Raw genomic sequence first — 21,429 nt, 5'->3', positions numbered from 1 at the left:
TAAAAATGAGGCAAGTGGACCAGGTAATTTTTTTAAATTCTTCTTGTGGCCTGAAGTACAGCTAAAAGGTAGAAAAGATAATAGCTAACATTGTTGAATAACTACTGTGTATTGTTGCAATCACATTATATATATCAACTCATAATGTTCTCACAACAAAACTATGAGGTACATACTGTTATTAACCTCATTTTACAGATGAGGAAACTGAGGCTGAGATGTTAATCTTACCTGAGGTTCCAGAGCTTATAAATAGGAGAGCTAGCATTTGAATCCAGGTAACCTAAATCCGTGTTCTTAATCACTGTGCTAAACTGCCTTTTATGAAGAGCATGTCATGGTACTGTTGGGCATACTAGAAAAGAAGGTAGAGGTGTACTTGGTAAGATGATAGCCTTTGGTCACAGTTGACTGTGAGGGCATGGAAAATGGGTCGATACTACTGCTTGCCACATTTCTGTATCCTTGTTCTTTCCATACTTTTGTTCCCTGGACTTAAGTTATCAGAATAACTCTAGATTCTCTTCCACTGACCAAGGCTAGATGAAGATAGGCACTAAAATTTACTGTGATTTTTGAGAAAAGTTTTATGAGATCTGACCTCGGCTTAGGTCAGAGTTGAGGAATCCCAGACAGTCATATACATTGCAGAGAGCTAAGGCAGATTTTGGATAAGCTAAGGCAGATTTTGAATAAACAGATCAGCTTTAGCACCCCACATTTATTTCGGTGTTCCCACACTTGAGATACTTTTGTCTGGGTTCTCTCTCTTTTTTTTTTTTTTTTTTTTTTGCGGTACGCGGGCCTCTCAGTGTTGTGGCCTCTCCTGTTGCGGAGCACAGGCTCCGGACGCGCAGGCTCAGCGGCCATGGCTCACGGGCCCAGCTGCTCCGAGGCACGTGGGATCTTCCCGGACCGGGTCACGAACCCGTGTCCCCTGCATCGGCAGGCGGACTCTCAACCACTGCGCCACCAGGGAAGCCCCTGGGTTCTCTCTCTTTTAATGTCAGGTTTGGATTTATGTGTAGGAGCAGAAGGAGTTGAAAATGAACTCCTAAGAGCACATCTGACACAGCATTGGATTGATATGATAGCAACTATAGATTGAGAAGAATTTTATAGTTGAAAAATTCAATCTTGTGTCAAGTGCATATTATGATGTAGTACTGTGCTAATGTAGGCATTGCAAAGTTTGAGGATTGACCCTATTTTGAAGGAAGTAAAATCCATGGCTAAAATACTTTGACTTAAAGAGCTCAACAAACCTTTTGATCCCATATATAAAATAAATCTGTTTATAACTCTGGATGTCCTGACAGACTTAGAATATATACAGGAGTAGCGTTTTGAGACTGGTCTATTTGATCACATCACAATAAGAAAAAATTGCTACTTGTGTTTTTTTGTTGTTGTCATGCAGAGGCAGCCGGTGATACTCTGGTGTTGCACACGGCTGCCATATACAGTTGGGCAGGTTTTGCACTGTTCAGACCTCAGGGCAATCTTACATGGGCTATGATGTGAGTAGTGCTGTCTTGGGTTATGTGGTATATCCTATAGCACTGTCCTTGCGCCCTGCTTTTGTGCTCTTGCTTCCACCCGAATCTGGATGTGTTTTTCTAAGAGTAATTTTCTATTGTTTGGGTTATATGTGGCCAAAATTTCAGAAACTGGCTTCTTTTTCCTTACCTACTACATTGGTCAGCCTGGAACACTTTGCATTTATGGAAGACTTCTGGGTTTAATTTTAGTATTAGACTAAAATACGGGCAAAAGAAGTATAACCCATCCCTATACTAGATCTGATTTCAAAGTTGAGTGCATTGATTTTGTGATTATCTGTTGCTTTGACTGGTGTATCATATCACTCTTCTCAGCTGTCATGAGAATTCTATTTCAGGTGTATTCTTAAAAAGACTGGATATTAGAAATCTGGAGGATTTAATATACAGGTTTCCCCCTACTATCTGAAAGTAGAGCATTCCTACCTTTTGTAAGCTGAAATGGCGTAAAGTGATGAAGCAGTTATCTTAGGACACATCTTGCTAACAGATGCACAAAATAAATAAAACACGGATGCTCACAGACACAGGTCAAAGCTGTGGTGGCTTGAGGCTGAGATGCTGAGTGTAGTTCTCAGGGAAGGAGCTTGGTGTCACTGCTCAGAGTGAGTGCTGCCTCTTGTAACACCTTGCTGCAAAACAAACGCTGAATGCTATTTTTGTTTTTTGCCTTTTTTCACGAAAGTGAAAATCCTCATCAGATTTCTTTTGTTTAGCAAAACAGGTACTAATGTAGGTCTTTTATACAAGTGAAGTGGCATAAAGCAAACTTTTAAAAAATGGGGAATACTTCTCTCATGTAGCAGGGAAGATAGCCAAGTTGAAGTCTGCTGTTGCTGAGTATTCCCAAGATCACTTACTTTTGCTTTTGGCTGTTACCTCTGTCATCCCTCCCAGACAAGTATCAATAGTTGAAGTGGTATGAAAGTGATCTTCTCTCGGGGAGGGGCCAAATAAAGTTTTCACTGCTAGCACTCTTCCTCTTCAATTATAAAGACACATTGATTGAATGGAGAAGAATAATTTTTGAAGTGTGGTCTTCGAATACTATTATCCAAAGCATTTAATGACTTAAAGAATTTTTGAAAAAAATTTCATAATCTGTTTGGATTTATGTGTGTGTTTGTGTGTATAGACATATATATACACATATACACACATATTTATACAGTTGACCCTTGAACAACGATGGTTAGGGGTGCCGACCCTCTGCACGATTGAAAATCCACATATAACTTTACAGCCAGCCTGCCATATACGCAATTCCGCATCTGCAGATTGAACCAACTGTAGGTCGTGTAGTTCTGTAGTAGTATTTATTGAAAAAAATTTGAGTGTAAGTGGACCCGGATAGTTCTAACCCTTGTTCAAGGGTCATCTGTGTGTGTGTGTGTGTGTGTGTGTATGTGTGTGTGTGTATGCAACTATATCTACCTATCTAAAACTTTTTCTGAAGTACAAAGAACCTGATAATTAAAACCAGTGACGGAGGGGCTTCCCTGGTGGCGCAGTGGTTGAGAGTCCGCCTGCCGATGCAGGGGACATGGGTTCGCGCCCCGATCCGGGAGGATCCCACATACCGCGAAGTGGCTGGGCCCATGAGCCATGGCCGCTGAGCCTGCGCGTCCGGAGCCTGTGCTCCGCAACGGGAGAGACCACGACAGTGAGAGGCCCGCGTACCGCAAAAAAAAAAAAAAAAAAAAAAAGGGAAGACTTGGGGTAGATGTATTAAGCATTATTTTTAGTGTTACTTCTTTAATAAAACTATGTGTAAAGGAGGTTTAATATCTTTCTTTTTTAGACTGAGTGATCTCTTACTTGAGAGGCAGTTTATACATGTGTACACTGAGCATTCTATTGCCATGTTCATGCCAGCATCTGAAGTGTCATGAGGGAATATACAATACACTGATCACTGTTTTGATTGTGATTCTAGTTCTGGTATGTAGACATCCTTGTTCAGTAGGTTTGGGTTCTACTGTTCAGCATATGGAGGCATAACAATGCCTTGGGTATAGTAGGTGCTCAATAAATACTTGAAGAAAGAGTAACAACATTGACTAAGATCTAAGTTGCTTCACTGAGTAAATTAGATTGGTTAACAAATCTGTTTTCAGTAATAATCTGGTACATTATTTAATAAATTTTGAGCACATTGCATGTGAAATGAATGTTAGCAATAGAGCAGAACATGTTTCACAAGGATTTAGTGCTCTAATATTTTGGAGCCTTTTATGGACACAAGAAAATGTTAATATTTATTTACTCATTTACATCCTAATTAATCTATTTTAACTATAACCAGGAGGTGACAAGTACATATTTTTCATTTAACCCATATTAGTGTTTCAGATAACGAGTATTTTTCTTTTGAATTTTATGTTTAAAAAGTGTTAATTGGTATATATGAAACAGTGTTTTAATAATGAAGAATATTTTTAGAGAGATTTGTCTTCCTTGCTGCCATTATCCTTAATGTAAGAGCTTTTTCAATTTGCTGTGTGTTCTTTATCCATACTAAAGATTTTTCACATAATTTACATCAGTGAATATACAATGGCATAAACATTCTTTCATGTTATTATAGTCATAATTATTTTTAGTAGCCGCTCCCTTAGAAATGGCAACTATAATCAACCAGGCTCTGAATGGACAGTTTATGTTGTTTCCAGTTTACTGGGTTATAAATAAGGTTGAAGTAGATTTTTATAGATGTAATTTTTTTCCTTCTTAATTTTTCTTAGGCTAAATTTCCAAGAGTAAAATTACTTTGTAAAAAATATTTAAATGTTTTTATGAATCTTGTTTATTACTGTACTGCTTTCCAAAAATATTGCGTTTAAAATTTGTGTCCAATATTTTGTGTTAGTTTTTCCATAACTTCGCTAGCATTGATCATTATCTTGTTTTAGAAAAATATTTTACGAAATATACAGTGGTATTTTATTATGCATTTCTTTGAGTACCAAGAAACTCAACATTTTCTCTTATTTACTTAATACTTCTCTTTGTAAACTGTAAATATTCTTTGCTTATTTCCCCACTGGGTATTTATTCTTAGTAAAGCATGTGAAAAGGGTCCTACTGGGTCACTTAATTTTCTTTTGAAAAACAAGCTTATATTTCATTACTCTATGTGTCTGTGTTTCTAACTTTTTCTCATTGCAGACCATTCATCAAGAATTTTGTATCCAAGGCCCAAAAGTTTGTTACCGAAGATGATGAATGCTGACATGGATGGTATGTTCTTCGTTTTCCTTTTTGTATGTTCCTGGTTTTGTGGCGCATACATTGCTTTATTAAGCAACAGAAAGATCAGAGAATCAATACTTAGAAGGCTTTGATCTTGGCCAGTGTACTTATTTATAATCCCATCTAGTTCTAGAAAAGATTTAAGGCAACTTCCATTCTTTAACTATGAGATGTTGGCAAAACATTTACCTTCACCTTGGTGTCCTCATCTGCCATGTGGGATATAACCTTTTATTTTACAGGGCTCTTGTATAAGTCAAGTAAGAATGAATATAAACCATTTTGCAGATCTTTTAAGTGCTATACTACACAAATGGTAGCTAATATTAATAGTAAATCTGAACCTTTTCATTACAGCAGTTGATGCTGAAAATCAGGTGGAACTGGAGGAGAAAACACGACTTATTAATCAAGTGTTGGAACTCCAACACACCCTTGAAGGTTAGCTTGCATTTTGTATTTTTCTTGACTAACATCCAGGTAATTGAAATTGTAATTGTAAGCAAATTGCTAAATTTTGTTTGTTACTGTGCAGTTTTTAAAAGTATAAATTTCAAAGTCTACTTTGTTTTTTTTCCTCTCCTACCTGTAGCTTTGGCTGGTAATTTCAAAGAACAGATACGGAGGTCAAATAGTGTTCTTATGCTTCCCTCTTTAAGGTCTAACATAATGAGCCCCGTTTAAGTCCCTGCGTTGTGTTACTAAGTCCACTTTAATAAAGCTTATTTGAGTGTAAAATCAGTGTATTAGCCTCAGGGATTATAAAGGAACTGATCTGAGTTTTTCCATTTTCTAAATGTCTTGCATAAAATTAATTCCACCAGTGAAACATCTTTTGGTTTTCAACGAAATTAAGAGGTGGTGGTGGTTTTTTCTGAAAACAGGTTGAGCAGATCATGTCATTCCAGTGGCTTCCCATCTCACAGTTAATGGAAGCCAGGTTCCTCTCTGTAAGTCTCTCACTTCCCTTTTACCTTTCAGTCCTGTCACATTCCCTGACTAGGACACTTCAACCTCCTTGCTGTTCTTTCAGCAAGCTTCTCCTCAGGGTCTTAGCAGTTGCTGTTCCCCTGTGCTTGAATCTTTTCCCTTAGTCATTTGCATATCTGTGTGGCTCATTCCCTTACTTCCTTTAGGTCTCTAGCGAAATTTCCTTAATCAAAATAGCTATCCCTGACTATACTGTATCACAGGACAACCGCCCTTGGCTTCCTGTGACCCTTACCCTTCTTGCTTTTTCTCCTGACCCCCCCCCCACCCTAAGCCCCATTAGAATGTCAGCTAGTAAAGGGCAAGGGACCTTTTTTGTTACTGTTGCCTCTAGAACAGTGCCTGTCTCTTAGAAGGCACCTCAGTAACTTAGTTGCTGAATGACTGAGGTGTGGTATCTTCTTTTTTTAATCATCAAGACCTGCTCTTTTGAATTTCTTGCTAATGTAAAAATACAAAACGATCAATTGCTTGGAAACTGACTGCCTGTATCCAGTATGTGAATTCAGTTATGTTCACCTACTACACTGTCTTAAATATTACTAGTAAAGACATTATGGTTTTATGATGATATGAACCAAAATTCACATTTTAAAAAGTGTTTTTTTAAATAACCATTTTAAGAGTTAACTACTTAACAAAAATGCTGTTAAAGAATAACAAAGAATAACATTTAGCCTAATGTGAAATCTCTTTTTAGGGATTTTGGCTATTGATTTGCACTCAGTTTACTTTCTTTACCTTAACTTCTAAAGTAGTCTGAGTTTAAAAACAGAAAATTTAAGGATTGTATTTCTTTTAAGAATGAATCTTAATAACCATTTTATAACACAGAGTCATTGCCATCATTTTATTGACAATGCGCTTTTTTATTTTTCATATAGATCTCTCTGCAAGAGTAGATGCAGTTAAGGAAGAAAATCTGAAGCTAAAATCAGAAAACCAAGTTCTTGGACAATATATAGAAAACCTCATGTCAGCTTCTAGTGTTTTTCAAACAACTGACACAAAAAGCAAAAGAAAATAAGGGATTGATATCCCTTATGTCTTACGGAATTGCTGCTGATCTTTTTTTCTTTAAAACTTGGATAGATTCCAAAAGTTATAGTACTTTTGTTTGTGGCTTCACTGAGTATTTATGAAGATAATGTCAGACCTAAGCAAAATTAAGAGCATAACAGAAGACTTTCATGAGTTTGTGTATTATGTTAGTCTATGAAAATGTGCAAAGGTATTGTAGAGACTTTATAATTAGAAATGCATATATTTATGAAACTTGAAAATGAATGTTATATCAAATTTGCTTTGATTTATAGGTTTAGCATTGTCTTTTATTATAGGCATAGTTAGAGATACAAGAAAATAACCACCGTGTTGTGAAAAAGTGACCAAAATCACGTACTGAATGCACAGCTTTATATACCCTGTCCACCATCGTGTGCCTCTTCTCCATTTGCTTTCTTCCCATTTTCCTTCCCCTAAGGAAAAAATTGGTTTCACATTTGTAAAAAGTAATTTCAGTAGTTAATCATCTAAGAGAGTAGCCCGAACTCTGTTGAAACTTAACCAAAATAAGATATTTTCTCAGTTTAGGGCTTATTTGTTATATTTAGTAATAAGATAGGATAGTTGGTTTCTGTTTAATCAATTGAAAACGGGGGCTATAAAGATGAAGATTTTTCTTTGAAACTGAATTATCGTATTGGGAAGATTTGTTGTTAAAAACTTCCTTTGCACAAAATAATCCACTTGATACCTGAAAAGATGAGCTCTGGTTGTGTGTGTGTTTGAAATAGAAAATTTTGAGGAAAAATAGAAATAGGGTAGGAGAAGTATTCAATACTTGGTAAGTACTTGTAACCAACTCCAAACAGTTTTACTCCAGATTTGTGTTATCTCTGGCACAGATTAGATTTGGGCCGGGGGGGGGGAATATATAAGAAAATGGATTAAGTTTGGCTAACCTTATATAAACCATACCTAGAAGAGAATAAAATTTGGTCTCAGGTTTATTTGCAGTACCCAGATGATCAACTTTGCAAAGTCCCTTAAAAACTGTATTAGTATCAGAATCATGAATAAAATGGGAGAGTTTTACATGTATACTAATTGATGCTTTCTCAGTATTTTATCTCACTACTTCTCCCAGAATTTTCTGTAAACCCAACTACTGGTTTGCAGAGTTTTAGTCATTTAACACTTTTTTAAAATTTAGTTTGTACATTCCATTTGGTAAAGAAATCAGTATCAGAAGTAATGTTAAAATATTAAATAGGAAAAGAGATCCACTAATATAGTTTATGGTTATTAAATTTAGGCTAATCATGGAATAATCTTAATGTTTGTATTGGTGTTAAGATTTGATGACTTTAGCTGTATGAATATATAATAGTCATACTGCAAACATTTTGCATCCCTTTGTGACCTAATTTTTAAACATTTAAAACTGTGTTGCCATTATGCTTTGCTGTTTAATAAAAAGCTGTTTCAAAAATTGCATGTGTTTTGATATTGTTGCGTAAGTAACTGGGATATATACAGCGGTGCAGTGGTGTATCGGGGTTGTTCAAAGCCACAGGATAAGTAGCATATCTTATTTAAGTACCAGTTACTGGATGTTTAAGGGAATACTATTTTTTTTAACTAATTTGTATTATTTTTGGCTGCATTGGGTCTTCGTTGCTGCATGTGGGCCTTCTCTAGTAGCGGCGAGTGGGGGCTACTCTTCATTGCGGTGCGCGGGCTTATTGCGGTGGCTTCTCTTGTCGCGGAGCACGGGCTCTAGGCACGCAGGCTTCAGTAGTGGTGGCTCGCAGGCTCTAGAGCGCAGGCTCTGTAGCTGTGGCGCATGGGCTTAGTTTCTCCGCGGCATGTGGGATCTTCCAGGACCAGGGCTCGAACCCATGTCCCCTGCATTGGCAGGTGGATTCTCAACCAGTGCGCCACCAGGGAAGTCTGGGGATACTATTCTTATTAAAACAAATATAGGATATTATACCTTAATTTAAAAAATAAAAGCAAAGAATTCAAAGCAAAGGATCCAAGATTGCCAGGGGAAAGGTGGTTGTATTTTTTAGGTTAGGCTAAGCTCTTGTAATGAGATGCAGTGGTAAAAAAAACAAGTTTCTCTTCCAACTAATGGTTCTGAGGTGAGCATTGTAAACTAACAAACAGGCTTTGTGAGCTGAGGATTTCTCTGCCATTTTCAACCGTGGCTTCCAAGTCACACTAGTTATCACCATTCTGATTTGCAGAAAAATGCATGGGGTACACATGCACGGTTTTTGGGTTGAGCCTGCCTGGAAATGGCTTATGTCTTCTCACATTCCCAAGGGCATGGGGATTTAGATGCCAGAGTGGCTGAGAAATGTAGTTGCTGGCTGGAAGCCATATTCCAGCTACGACTTTATTATGGAAGCCGACAGAGGATGAGTGGCAGCAGCTTCAGCCACAGCCCTCTTCTCTCGCTATTAAGTATCTGTGCCCAGCCTTCTTCCCATACACACAATGTACTCAACCTCTCCTCATCCAGTTACTGACGCGGCTCAAAATCTAGGATCTCTGTCAAGGTCTGTCAGTTGTAGATGTGACTCCTAATAGTCTGACCGCCTCTAAACTGATGACAGATTATTTGCTCTGCCCATTTATAATGGTGTAGTGGGGATAGGATACCTAAATAAAAACTCGAAATTTGGACAACGGAATAAAGGGAAACACATCAAAGCAGTTGTGGAATACTTCTGAGAGAGAGACCCTGTGAAGATCCTGTCTCTGATAGTGGACGAAGTTCCTTGATTAGACCCTGACTGTAATCTCTGGCAAGGGACTTCCCTTACCCATTGCTCTCCATGGCTTCCCCCAACTGGAAAGTTATTCCTTGTCCATTCTCCTCACGGGAGTTGTGAAAGCAGTCCAATTCGCGCTGGTGTGTCTGCTGCCCATCGTTTGTAGGCCAAGCTCACATTTCTTGGGCTGTACATTTCCCTCAAAAACAACCTTGTTGTCGATATGCTTCAGTTCCATAGGCTAGGAATCACAATCAAGCTCTTTTCTAGACCAAATTCTCAAAAGTTTGCTTGCTTTCCTTCCTCACAGGACCCTGCCTCTCTTTAATGGAGGCTACTTTGAAACCAACTGAAAATAAGACTGCACTGGGACTGCAACACCCAGGTGTCACTGCAGGGCTGGGTCCCTTTGATTGCCTTAACACTTGGAAGAGAAGTCTTAACTGGCCTTCCCCTTCTACCTCCCACACCTCAAAACTAAAACCATTTTGAACCTTTTCTGCTATTCAGGGTACAGAAGCAATTAGTTTTTCTAATCTTGTGAGGTACCTAATATGTGTGATCCTTCTCTATTCCCTTCCATCTCTGCTTGGACACTGGTAAGTTCCTTCCTGCGATACCTTGCTAAAAGCATCAAGGAACAGCCAATTCATTTCACATTTTGGCTTATCCAACTGCTGTCCTACAGCTGTTAACTCAAGTGACAAAATGTTACCTGAAATACATGCCCCACCTGCTCGTCATATGAATGGTAAACCAGTGCTATATATTCTGTTTTCATTATGGCAATATCTTCAGGATGTCATTTCTATATTAGAAATACAGGTGGTAAAAAAAAAGAAAAAGAAATACAGGTGGTAAACAATGTGCACAGGGACTGTGCCTAGCTTCTGATCAAGACTCTCTCCTTGACCAAACTTTAACCAGGTTCTTCTGAGCCCTCTTTGTCTAGGCCTCATCTTAGGCCCTGTCTTCAGCCTGCCTAGTCCAGTTTTAGTAAAAATCCTGCTAAGTGAATCTGATCACCCTGCCTGCCTTCAGCAAGAATCCTGTTAAATCGGCATGGCAAGCACCCTTCTACCCTTGATGTCTCCTCTTAGGAATTTTCCATCCACCAACCCTCCCCCGACCCACTCTGCTCAATGACTATAAATCCCCAGCTGTCTTCACTGTATCTGGAGTTAAGCCCATTCTCTCTCCCCTATGGTGATCGTCTTGGCCCTATTGCGATAGTCCTAAACAAAGTCTTCCTTATTGTTTTAACCAGTGTCAGAAGACATTTTTAATAGTGATACTTCCTAGCTCTAAATGCTGGTGGAATGATGACTGGCAGGATGGAATGATGACCCCGCTTTTCCTCAGGGTCTCCCAGTAGAACTTCCCTCAATACTAACACTAGTATTCCATCCAAAATTTGTCCTCTTTATATTCACTTTGGACTTTACTTATAGCAAGTTAATACAGCTCACAATCCCTTATCTGGAACTCTTGGGACCAGATATTTCAGAATTTGGAATTTTTCATTTCATAAAGTATTATGACTCATACACCAGTACAGCTTGGGGCAGTACTTGGAATCAAATACATTAATATTTTTGTAGCGAAATATATGAATTTAATACTAAGTTACGTAAGTAAAGACTACAGATAGCCTGTCAGGGAGGTCAGGTTTGGCTGCCAAATGAGTTTTGATGTCAAACATGAAAAACTTCAGATTTACAGAGATTTTTGGAATTTGGAATTGTACGTGTAACAATAAAACAATTTGTGGAGAAATAACCAAAATCATCCAAGCATGCAGTTCCAACCAGTTTATGATGTCATATTTATATTCCTGATCAAGTCCTTTCTCCAAACGAGAAGTGAAAGGTGAATTATATATTCTAGCGTTACTTTTATGGTCCGAAACAAAGCAAAACTGATCTTAGTTCTTTAGAATGCAGTCTTTCTTTACTTTCCCCAATAATTTTGTTTTTCCCTATCTTGAGTTAACACCCTCTAGCGGTTGTCATCAGGTATTTCTTCAATGCTGATATAATCAAAATTGCCAGCAAAGACCAGGTATTACTTAGTTGGTGAGACCACTTGTACCTCATGAAAGAACAGAGAATGTGACTAAATGAAAGGTTAATAATTGGAAGAATGACTTAATTGCCTCTAGGTACTCCATCCTAAAAGCAAGCTACAGTCTATTTCACTTAAATCATAGAGATTAATGGTATTTGAAGATATTTACTATAACACGGACTTTATATTGGCTTTAGGACCTAATTTACCATATAATGGAAGGGGTATTGAGGAGTGATGACAGAAGCTAAAGTAATACATTGTAATCAATTGTATAATGTATTTGCCTTGTTTTAAATTTTCTATTATTATCTATAGATGGCTTATCAAATGTTTAGTCTAAGTAATTAAAACTTGAAATTACTCCAAAATTTTACAAAAGACATAAAACTCTATTCATTTAAGAAACACAAAATATGTGGTAAGATACTATGTTAGGTGTTAAAAGATCATTTAAAAAAAATTATCCTGTTGCCCATTTTCTCTAAAATTACCATTGCTTTTCCACGTATTTGGATCTCTACAAACTTCAAATGCATTCAAAAATACATTTTCTCTCCCATCAACCTGCTTCATCTGACCTGTCGGATTAGGGATAATTTTATTTCCTTAACTCCTCACAGCTGTCATACTATGGAAATGGGAGCTATAATTTGGAAAGAGATTATTAGAATTTATGTAGAAAATGCTACTATTATGTTTAAATAAATCCTTTACATGAGATTTAAGTAGTTATTCCAATATTAACCATGTGATATTTCATCTTTAAATCCTGCTGAAGTTAAAAACAGAACCACAATTGAAAAGAGAACAAAAAAGCTTCATAGGTACCTAGAGTGTAATATATTTATGTTTTAACTATTCTAAATAGTTTTCACTGAAAACTATTAGTTTTCTAAATTAGTCTAAATTTCCAAGGTACATTATATTCATAGCTAGTGGTTAATTTTAACACGTAAGCAGGTTTATCCTCTGTGTTTTGCAAATGTAGACTGACACTTTAAAAAGGCTCCTAGTTCTAGTAGTATGTATCTTCCTAGAGGAATGACCAATGGAAGCAAGGTTACCTTAAAAAAATGTTCAAGGAAAAGGAAGTTACTTTAGCCTGGTCAAGTTAAAAAGCCTCTAAAAAGGCCAACTGAAATAAAGGGCAAAATACATTTATTTTTCTCCTTTATTAGAGGAAAGGATAAAACTTAAATCGTTTTAAACAATAAAGTCACATTACGGTGGTAAAAGGAAAAAGCCATTTCGTTATTAAAGAAGACTCTATGCTTTGTCTACTGCATGGATCTAATACACAAATTTAAAACTATCAGGCATGGTACATCCACAGGAAGGAGCAGTGAACTGGCAAAAACTGGTTGCTCAGATTTTACCACTACAAGCTCATGGAGTTGAACCAAATGTGAAAGTTAAAATTAATCTGCAACCAAGAAAGTAAAAACAGCTTTAATAATCTTTAGAAAAAAATGATCATATATAAGACACTTTTCGGCAAGAAGTTTTCCATAAAGTTAAGAAAGGATTTATCTCATGAAGTAGTAATTTACTTTCAGAAACAATCTCATCTAGACTCATTCAGTATATCTAGTTCACTTGGACATTCCAAATACAAAGCAAGAAAGGGAGTCCTTGCAAGATGCGTTAAGTTTAGTCAGTATTAAATAAATACAAAGTATGGTTAACTACATATTAAGATTGTCCACCACCAATTTATGGAAAGTTCAGAACACAGCAATGGAATAAAGCACTTATTTTCATTTTCAGTTCACTCCCTGAAATAAGGAGTGAATAGTGGCTATACTGGCTGTGTTTGGCTTCCTTTATGTCAGAGGAGAAGCTAGAGGCTCCTTTTCCTTATATATAAGCTTTAAATGTACTACTGGGGAGGGGGATGTACAGGAGGCGGGCTTACCCAAGGATGGGATGTATATGTCCATGAAGGAATCCAAAATATTACCCAACTAGTATAGCGTTCTCTAGATAGTTGGTATTAAAGTAGCTCCATGGTCTCAAAGATTTAGATCACCTTCCAAAGGGTCTGTCACCCAAACATGAAAAATTCTTAAATATGTTAAATGGAATAATACAGCTCTACTATAATGTACTTCTGTGACTTTTGGTACCTACAGTCATTCCTTGGTATCCATGGGGGATTGGTTCCAGGACGCGTGGCAGATACCAAAATCCACAGATGCTCAAGTCCCATAGTTGACCATCCTTATCTGCAGATTCTGCATCAGAGGATTCAACATACCGTGTAGTTCTATAGAATTAATTGAAAACAAAATCTGTGTATAAGTGGACCCACGCAGTTCAAACCTCTGTTGTTAAAGGGTCAACTGTGTTTTAAAAAGAGGAGCAATAGTCTACCATAGAGGCAGCTTTGAAGCTAGATGAGACAATAGATTTGAATGTCAGAAGATAGCTTTGACTTTGTCAGAAAAAAGATAAAAATACAAAGCATGATGATTGATATCTATTAGCCATTACAATCTCTTAATGATCAGATAAAAGAAAGACTCCCCAATAATAATTTACCTATTAAAGATGGTATCATTTAAAGAAGAAAAAATATTTAAATGTTATTTTCAAGAGCAATGTAGGCATAAGCAATCTTGTAAACAGAGTAAGCCATTCTGGCATAAAACAACTGTAACAGCTTCAAAAAAATCTGTACACCATTTCGTTTTGATAAACCTCTTATCTCTGTATTCAAATATAAGTATGCTGCACTATTGACCAGTGATTCTATGAATGACACATAGACATTTCACTTTTGTTGATTTGTCTGTCAACAAAGCACCTCTTTAAAGGACTCTATAATTTACGTGAACAATGGACCATAACTATAATTTGACACAAAGGAGGTAAATGTGGGTCACATACAACACTTTCAATTGTTGATAGAAACAAACAACCATACAGAAACTTTATTGCATTTAGCTCTGTACAACAGAACTCACTCTTATGTATACTGTGGAACTACCAGTTATACTGTAGTATAGCCGTTTAAGGGGAAATTCCAATAACTGATTCTTCCAATAGCAGTGAAGTTGCTGCATATTATTTTGCTCTGTAGAAACCAAAACTTTCTCCAAACTATTAAAACTGTGTAACTTCTAATGCTATTAATCTCTTAAAATTTGACATGTAATGTGCCACTTTTCTTTTATTCTAAATTCAAAGACCAGGTTAACTTCAAAGTTTTTTTTTTTTTTTTCTGAAAAATAAGATTAAAATAAATGTCTGAAAGAATATCATTGCTAGATAGTAGAAACAGGATGTGCAGATTGAGTCTAGTTCACTTGAGAATGCCAACTCTCTCTCTTAGGAATTAAAAATACTTGAATACAGGTTACTCCTTTCGTACTCTTCTTTTGCGTACTGACTTTACTGGCCCATCTCCAGATCCTGTGCCCTCATCTGCTTCCCTCATCTAGGGAAAAAAATATGAAAACATTTATTTTCATACAGTGGGCAACTAGTAGAGAATAGTAAATAATGTATTTCTTATTCTCTAAAATACATGTTTCTAACAAAACATCTTTATGTTTATATATATATATATTTTTTTATGGTCCTTTACTTAATAACTGATCAAAAACGTGTATATAAATTGATGTTTCAATTTGTTCATCTTTTGCCATGATTACATTTTTAGAATAACTGTTTGTCAAATATGCATCTGACAAGGAATAATGCTAATAACTCAATTCATGATTTTATTTCATGATTTACAACTTAATCTAATGTCATGGTTAATTAAAGGTTACATGATATTTTCATTGTGGGATATTAAGCATTAACTATACATCACAATGTTTCTGTAAGTAATGAATTGCTGAGCTGGTTTTACAGAGACTTTTTCAGAACTTCTGGTACCTAACACTTTGAGAAAAATTAACAGAGAGGAAATGGAAACATTAAACTTATGGTTTGGGCTTTTCTCTCCTTTAATTCTATCCTTCCAGAATAATCATTTATATATAAATTAAACTTGTATAACAATAAAATAATGCAGGTATTATACAAAATAGTTATAATTATTTCTAAAGGTTATATTATATAAAAATTGATTTATTTTAGCTCACTGACAAACATATAAGAAGATTAAAAGACTGAAAAGATGGAATTTAGATACTTTTAAAAGTACACAAAATATTTTACAAAGCAAAATATAACTAGAATACACATTCAGTGAATGATTCCAAATATTATTATTAAAAGAGTGACGGCGGGAAACAAGGACTGCTTAAAACTCTGTTCTGAAAGAAATTATCTTCACCCAGCTCCCTCTAAATAAAGATATTCATACTAGATAATGAGCCCCAAAGCCCATTTAAAAAAAACTCACTAGGCAGCTAAGACCAGTAACCAGGTATATGTACCGAATAAGCTTTAGAAAACAATTAAAACAATAACAACAGAAGTTTATCTGGGAGATTTCTTCAAATAAACAAAATAGCAAGTTTATCTCATCACATGCAACAGTCCAGGCATAACGGACCTTTACCCTACCTAACTCTAAGCTATGAGAGTGCTGGGGACGGTGACCGGCAGGTGGGGTTATGCAGCTCTTAGAGGGCTACAGAAGCAGAGAAAACAGGCTTGGGGGGTATATACTAGGTGAAAGAAGAAAGCTCGGGTTCTGAATTATACCTGGATGGTTTCTGATTCCGTAATAACTGACTATAAAAAAAGGCACTGTGGAAAGTTCTGTCATACATCAGGATGGAAAAGGGGGCAGACATATCAAGTTAATGAAAAACTAGTTTATTAAAGATTTGAGAAAAACACCATTACCAGGCATAGTACTCAACTACCCAATGAATGCAATCTTTCAAAATGTTACAGTAAATAACTGTGACAGTGAGAACGTTTTCACAATGGCTAAAAGAAAATTGTCTTGTAATAAACAGACTTACTTTTTAAATATTCAGATGGTCTGCTTATTACACCTTTCAACAAAACACTTTAATGAAGTCATTTTTTACAGACGTAGCTCTCTCTTTATATTTTGTAAACCAAAGGCTTACTTTATACTGTTTCATTAGGCATTAAGAGGACATAAATTACATTATTTTCATGCTTTCCTTAAGGATACATTTTAAAGCAATATGTATGCTCTTAAGAAAGCTGGGAGAAATATGGCAAAAAATTCTTCAAAAACCAGATTGCTTTTATTAAATATTTTTTTATGGAATAACAGTCATACATAGAAACTAGTTTATTTTCTGTTAAAGAGTTGCTTACCTCATCCTCTGATCCAGACTTATTTGATTTATTACCTTCTTGTCTTTCTATGATTTCAATTTCTTCTTCACTCTTTTCCTCAGGTTCACCTTCCTCTTCTAGAATTTTTTATTAAATAGATTTTATTAAAGGCAAAAACTCGAATTAGAATTTTGCTACTTAAAAGTATTAAATAAAAGTGGAGGGATGTATTTAAATTCCAATATTTATAAGCAATTTCTTCCATTAGACCTGTATAAAATTTAAATAGAAATATTTATTTTATCATTTTATAAATAAATCATCATATTTGAGGAAAGGGGCAGGTTTAAAGAATTTTAAAGCACTCTGTATGTAAAATGAAAACCAAAGAATGTGTGTGTGTGTGTGTTTGTACACACATATACGTAAATATACGTGTGTGCATGTGTGTTTTGAGGGAGTATGTTTTTTAAGTCAACTGTTGCATCAACTATTAAGTTAAAAACAGTGCTCAAGATATAATTTAGGTTATAAAGGGCTCATTCTGGAGCCTGGCTTGGGATGCATGACAAATATCAATAGTTTTATTGCTACCTCAATGTGCATAAGGAAGTCACATTGGAGAGGCACCAAAAAGCCTCAGCTGTCTTCAGTTCTAACATCTTCTGGAGTTTAGTAGAAGGTGGCAAGGGGACGTATGATTTAGCAATGCTTTCAAGAGATTAAACTGTTCGTTCCACATGATAAATTATCTGATAAACAACAGCCCTTGGGAGACTTGGTGTGGATTTTGTTGCTGCAATCACCTGCCTTAAACCGATTACTCTTCTACAGAAGCCATGGTCTGTACCTCCCATCTCATCCTTGGAGGGGAGAAAAATCTTTGCAAAAAGCTATGGCAGGGCTTCCCTGGTGGCGCAGTGGTTGGGAGTCCGCCTGCCAATGCAGGGGACACGGGTTCGTGCCCCGGTCCGGGAAGATCCCACATGCCATGGATCGGCTGCGCCCGTGAGCCACGGCCGCTGAGCCTGCGCGTCTGGAGCCTGTTGCTCCGCAACGGGAGAGGCCACAACAGTGAGAGGCCCACGTACCGCAAACAAACAAACAAACAAACAACAACAAGAAAAACAAGCTATGGCATATGGGATTCATAGTTGCTAGGTTCTGAAGCAACTGAACAATTTTTACACCTCTTTCTTCCTAGAAAACAAAAGTCATACATTGGATGTCTGCTCAGGTACAACCCAGGCAAGGATGTTACTCCTCTTCGCCAGTCACGCCTTCTCGAGGATTCAAATGGTATAAATCTGACAATAAACAAGTGCAACAGCCAGTGTTTACCACTTAATCTACTATTTTAAGTGAGCTCTGCCCAGCTTTGTCCCCATTATAAATCACCGTCATCGTCTTACCTTTTTCAAGAATTTCACCATCACTTTGCTGTTTTTCCTCTTCCAAGTCTACTGGTTTCTCCAGGGCTGCTTTCTCTCCCTTTACTTCTTGCTCTAGTGCTCCCTTTGTTTGTGGTTTACATATGTCCAGTTTTTTGAACTCTGCATCTTCATATCTTTTCTGTCGCAGTTTAACACAAGCTATTTTTACTAAAAGCAAAGCACTATTTACAAAAAGATTTTTTTTGCAATAAGTGATATCATAGTGAACTATCAGTAAAAACTTACAGGCAATTTAGTTTATCACTTTTAAGAGCCACTTGCTCCAATATAGAACTCCTAAACACTAAGAGATTTTTTTTTTTTTTTTTTTACTGTTGACAAAAATTCATTTTCTTTACCTTTACTTTTCTTGGCCAACAAAATGAAGTAATTAATGCTATTGGAAGCACTGCTGTCACAAGATAAATGAACCAAAGCCATGGGCGCTCTTCAGCAGCTGCCGTCAACTGTTTGAATATACTAGGCTAGAGAAGAAATAAGCATAAAAAGGCAATTAAGATTTTATAAACCTTCATTCAGAAATACAGCCTACAAAAACAAAAAACTTATTTCACCTAGGTGGTTTTATATTAAGGAATCGTGAATTTGTAAGATAAAAAATATTTTATTTTCTCATTTTATACTTCATAAAGTTTAAACAATTATTCGCATGCATTGCTGTTTGACACTTTGTAGTAGAAGGTACATTATACTATATAGGTGAATACTGCTAACCTACCAGCAAGAATTAGGACAGTTTTCTTTTTTGGTAAGTTTCAGGATAGAACTACTCCTTATGGATGTATTATCTGGTTCATTTAGAAGTACACAACTCTCTGATAACTCAACCTGTACATTTAAAAAACTTACTAAAAAAAAAAATCAACCTGATAATCATTGTGTTTTCTTTTTCTTGTTTATTAACAAATTTTACACACAACCTTCAGGAAGGAAATTGTCTCTCTTACTAAAATAAAATCTAAAATCATCAAATGTTTTAGTTAAAAGAGTTTCCAAATGAGAATCCCTTTACCTTTACTTACTCTTCTGATGGTTTTTGCTAATATCCAAGGAGACCTAATGTGAGGTACACATTTTTCTTTACAGTAATTCGTTTTAAAGACAGATTCTCCAAGATGCATTGTGTTGAAATACTTAGCTTATTCTTTTCTAAGTAGTGTTAAGATTTGGGGAAAAAAACTGAAACATAATAATATTAAATTTTAAAAGTTTCTATACTCCTCTAAGTGAAAAGTAGTTAAAATGAATAAAGAATATTTAGATTACTGTTCCCACTTAGGCCTTAAATTGATAGGTGACAAAGATATTAAGTCTCATTTCTAGTAGTAGTAGTGGTCTCATTTCTATAACCATCAAAAGGCACTCAATCCCATTATGCTATCATAATTTAATAAATGAAATGAAGACTTACATATATATAATTCATTATTAGTTAATAATGAAGCTGTATCATATTTGGTAAAGCTAAATACTCTGTCTACATAAATTTATTTAAATATGCTTCTTTAGCATTTAGTAATTATTGCACATTTATTTACCTTTTTTAAAGGCCATTTGTACAACCTATAACCAGGACCACATCCTATTATTACCATATGGTAAATACTGTACCTCATTATCATTCTCTATCATTATTTTCACTCCCCAACCATCTGCAGCCCAGCGATCTGCTACTTCCTTTTCCGAACAAATAATAAAATTATCAAAGTAGATATCAGAGGTCATGGACCAAAGCTCTAAACCAAGAGCACAGAAGGAAGTCAGAAGAAATGGGTGATTGTCTTCAAAATAATCTGGATTAGGAATTTTTCGAGGACTCCAGATACCCTGCGAGAAAAAATAATTTAAAGACATTTTCAAATAAAATAATTTCATTATAAATGTTACTCAAGAAGTAGTTGGTGTTGAATGAAATTAGCAATACTAACTGGAAAAAAGAAAACTTTAACTTATAATTAATTCATTAGTAATTCACTAGAAATAAAATCTTGTTTCTTCTTATCTGGAACACGATGTTCCCTATGAAATATATCCTGTACACGATGTTCCCTATGAACAATGACTTTAAACTCTGCAAAAGGGGACTTCCCTGGTTGTCCAGTGCTTAAGACTCTGTGCTCCCAATGCAGGGGCCCTGGGTTCAATCCCTGGCTGGTGAACTAAGATCCCACATACCACAACTAAGCCCACGCAGTGCAACTACTGAGCCCGTGTGCTCTAGAGCCAGCACGCTGCAACTAGAGAAGCCTGAGTGCCACAATGAAGACCCAGTGCAGCCAAAATAAGTAAAATAAATAAGTAAACTGCCAAAAAAAAAAAAGAGGCAGAGTGAAAATCGAATACAGAAACCTGAGTAATTAAATTTCACAACTGACACTATATTAGACAAGTTGGGTTTTTTTTACATTTAGTAAAGATATTCAAGACAAGATATCATTAAAATTGTTCAAATCAGAGATCACTGTATGGCAAAAATGGAACCGCACCTTTCAACATATACTTGTGATAGGCATCAATAATCAACCATGGTTGAATCTCAGAACAATTATTCAACACAGAAGTTCCATTACATCTTGAATGATTAAACTCAACCAAATCAAATAAATTGGACAATATGATCACTCACTGACTTATTCCACCATCACATATGTCTATTCTGTGCCAGGCACTATGCCAGATGCTAGGATACAGTGGTAATCAAGGTAGACATGGTCCCTGCATTATGGTGTTTAAAATCTAATGAAGGAGATAGACGTTAAAAAAGTTACCAAAACAGATATTTTGTGATAAATACTATGAAGAAAAACTACAGTGAGCAAAAAGAATATATAACTGTATATATAAAATAAATGTTAGAAAATATCAATGAATAATTAGATAAAACTAGAGGGTTAAATGGATAACATAAGGACTTCTACCTCCAAAACTAGGTATACTCAAAAAATATCTGATTCATATTAGGGAAAAAAATTCAATTTTAATAATACCAGAGAGTAAGGAGCATGGTAATTAAGCACAGACTTTAATTACTAAAATGTGCAACCTGAGTCTTCTTGATCAGAAGTCACTTCTTATATTTAATTCTAAAATAAAATTTTA

General features: G+C 35.9%; 2 protein-coding genes across 7 annotated transcripts in view; one reads left to right on the top strand and one right to left on the bottom strand.

Annotated features, from left to right (window-relative positions):
* The window catches only part of SCOC (short coiled-coil protein), a gene marked incomplete at its 5' end in the record, with an annotated part of 37,692 nt that extends 29,411 nt beyond the window's left edge, over positions 1–8,281 (top strand). For 3 of the 6 annotated variants that reach the window (XM_082838516.1, XM_082838514.1, XM_082838518.1), the window contains 3 exons: positions 4,731–4,802; positions 5,172–5,255; positions 6,689–8,281. In XM_082838516.1, the coding sequence (XP_082694642.1) occupies positions 4,731–4,802; positions 5,172–5,255; positions 6,689–6,831 (299 nt within the window). In that variant the 3' untranslated portion in view covers positions 6,832–8,281. Of the gene's footprint in view, positions 1–3,274; positions 3,504–4,730; positions 4,803–5,171; positions 5,256–6,688 lie in introns of those variants that run through there. The other 3 variants (XM_082838517.1, XM_082838515.1, XM_082838519.1) reach the window with 2 other exon arrangements.
* A 6,544-nt stretch (positions 8,282–14,825) lies between these two features.
* CLGN (calmegin) overlaps positions 14,826–21,429 on the bottom strand; it is a 43,664-nt gene continuing 37,060 nt past the window's right edge. Inside the window, exons 12-16 of the mRNA XM_082838080.1 lie at positions 19,942–20,157; positions 18,669–18,794; positions 18,289–18,448; positions 16,916–17,013; positions 14,826–15,098 (exon numbers count right to left, since the gene is read on the bottom strand). Coding sequence (XP_082694206.1) covers positions 15,018–15,098; positions 16,916–17,013; positions 18,289–18,448; positions 18,669–18,794; positions 19,942–20,157 — 681 coding nt within the window. The 3' untranslated portion in view covers positions 14,826–15,017. The remainder of the gene's footprint in view (positions 15,099–16,915; positions 17,014–18,288; positions 18,449–18,668; positions 18,795–19,941; positions 20,158–21,429) is intronic.

The sequence above is a fragment of the Leucopleurus acutus genome (assembly GCF_964270905.1).
Source record: "Leucopleurus acutus genome assembly, chromosome: 4".
NCBI classification, from domain to species: domain Eukaryota; kingdom Metazoa; phylum Chordata; class Mammalia; order Artiodactyla; family Delphinidae; genus Leucopleurus; species Leucopleurus acutus.
This window is presented reverse-complemented; position numbering and strand designations above follow the sequence as displayed.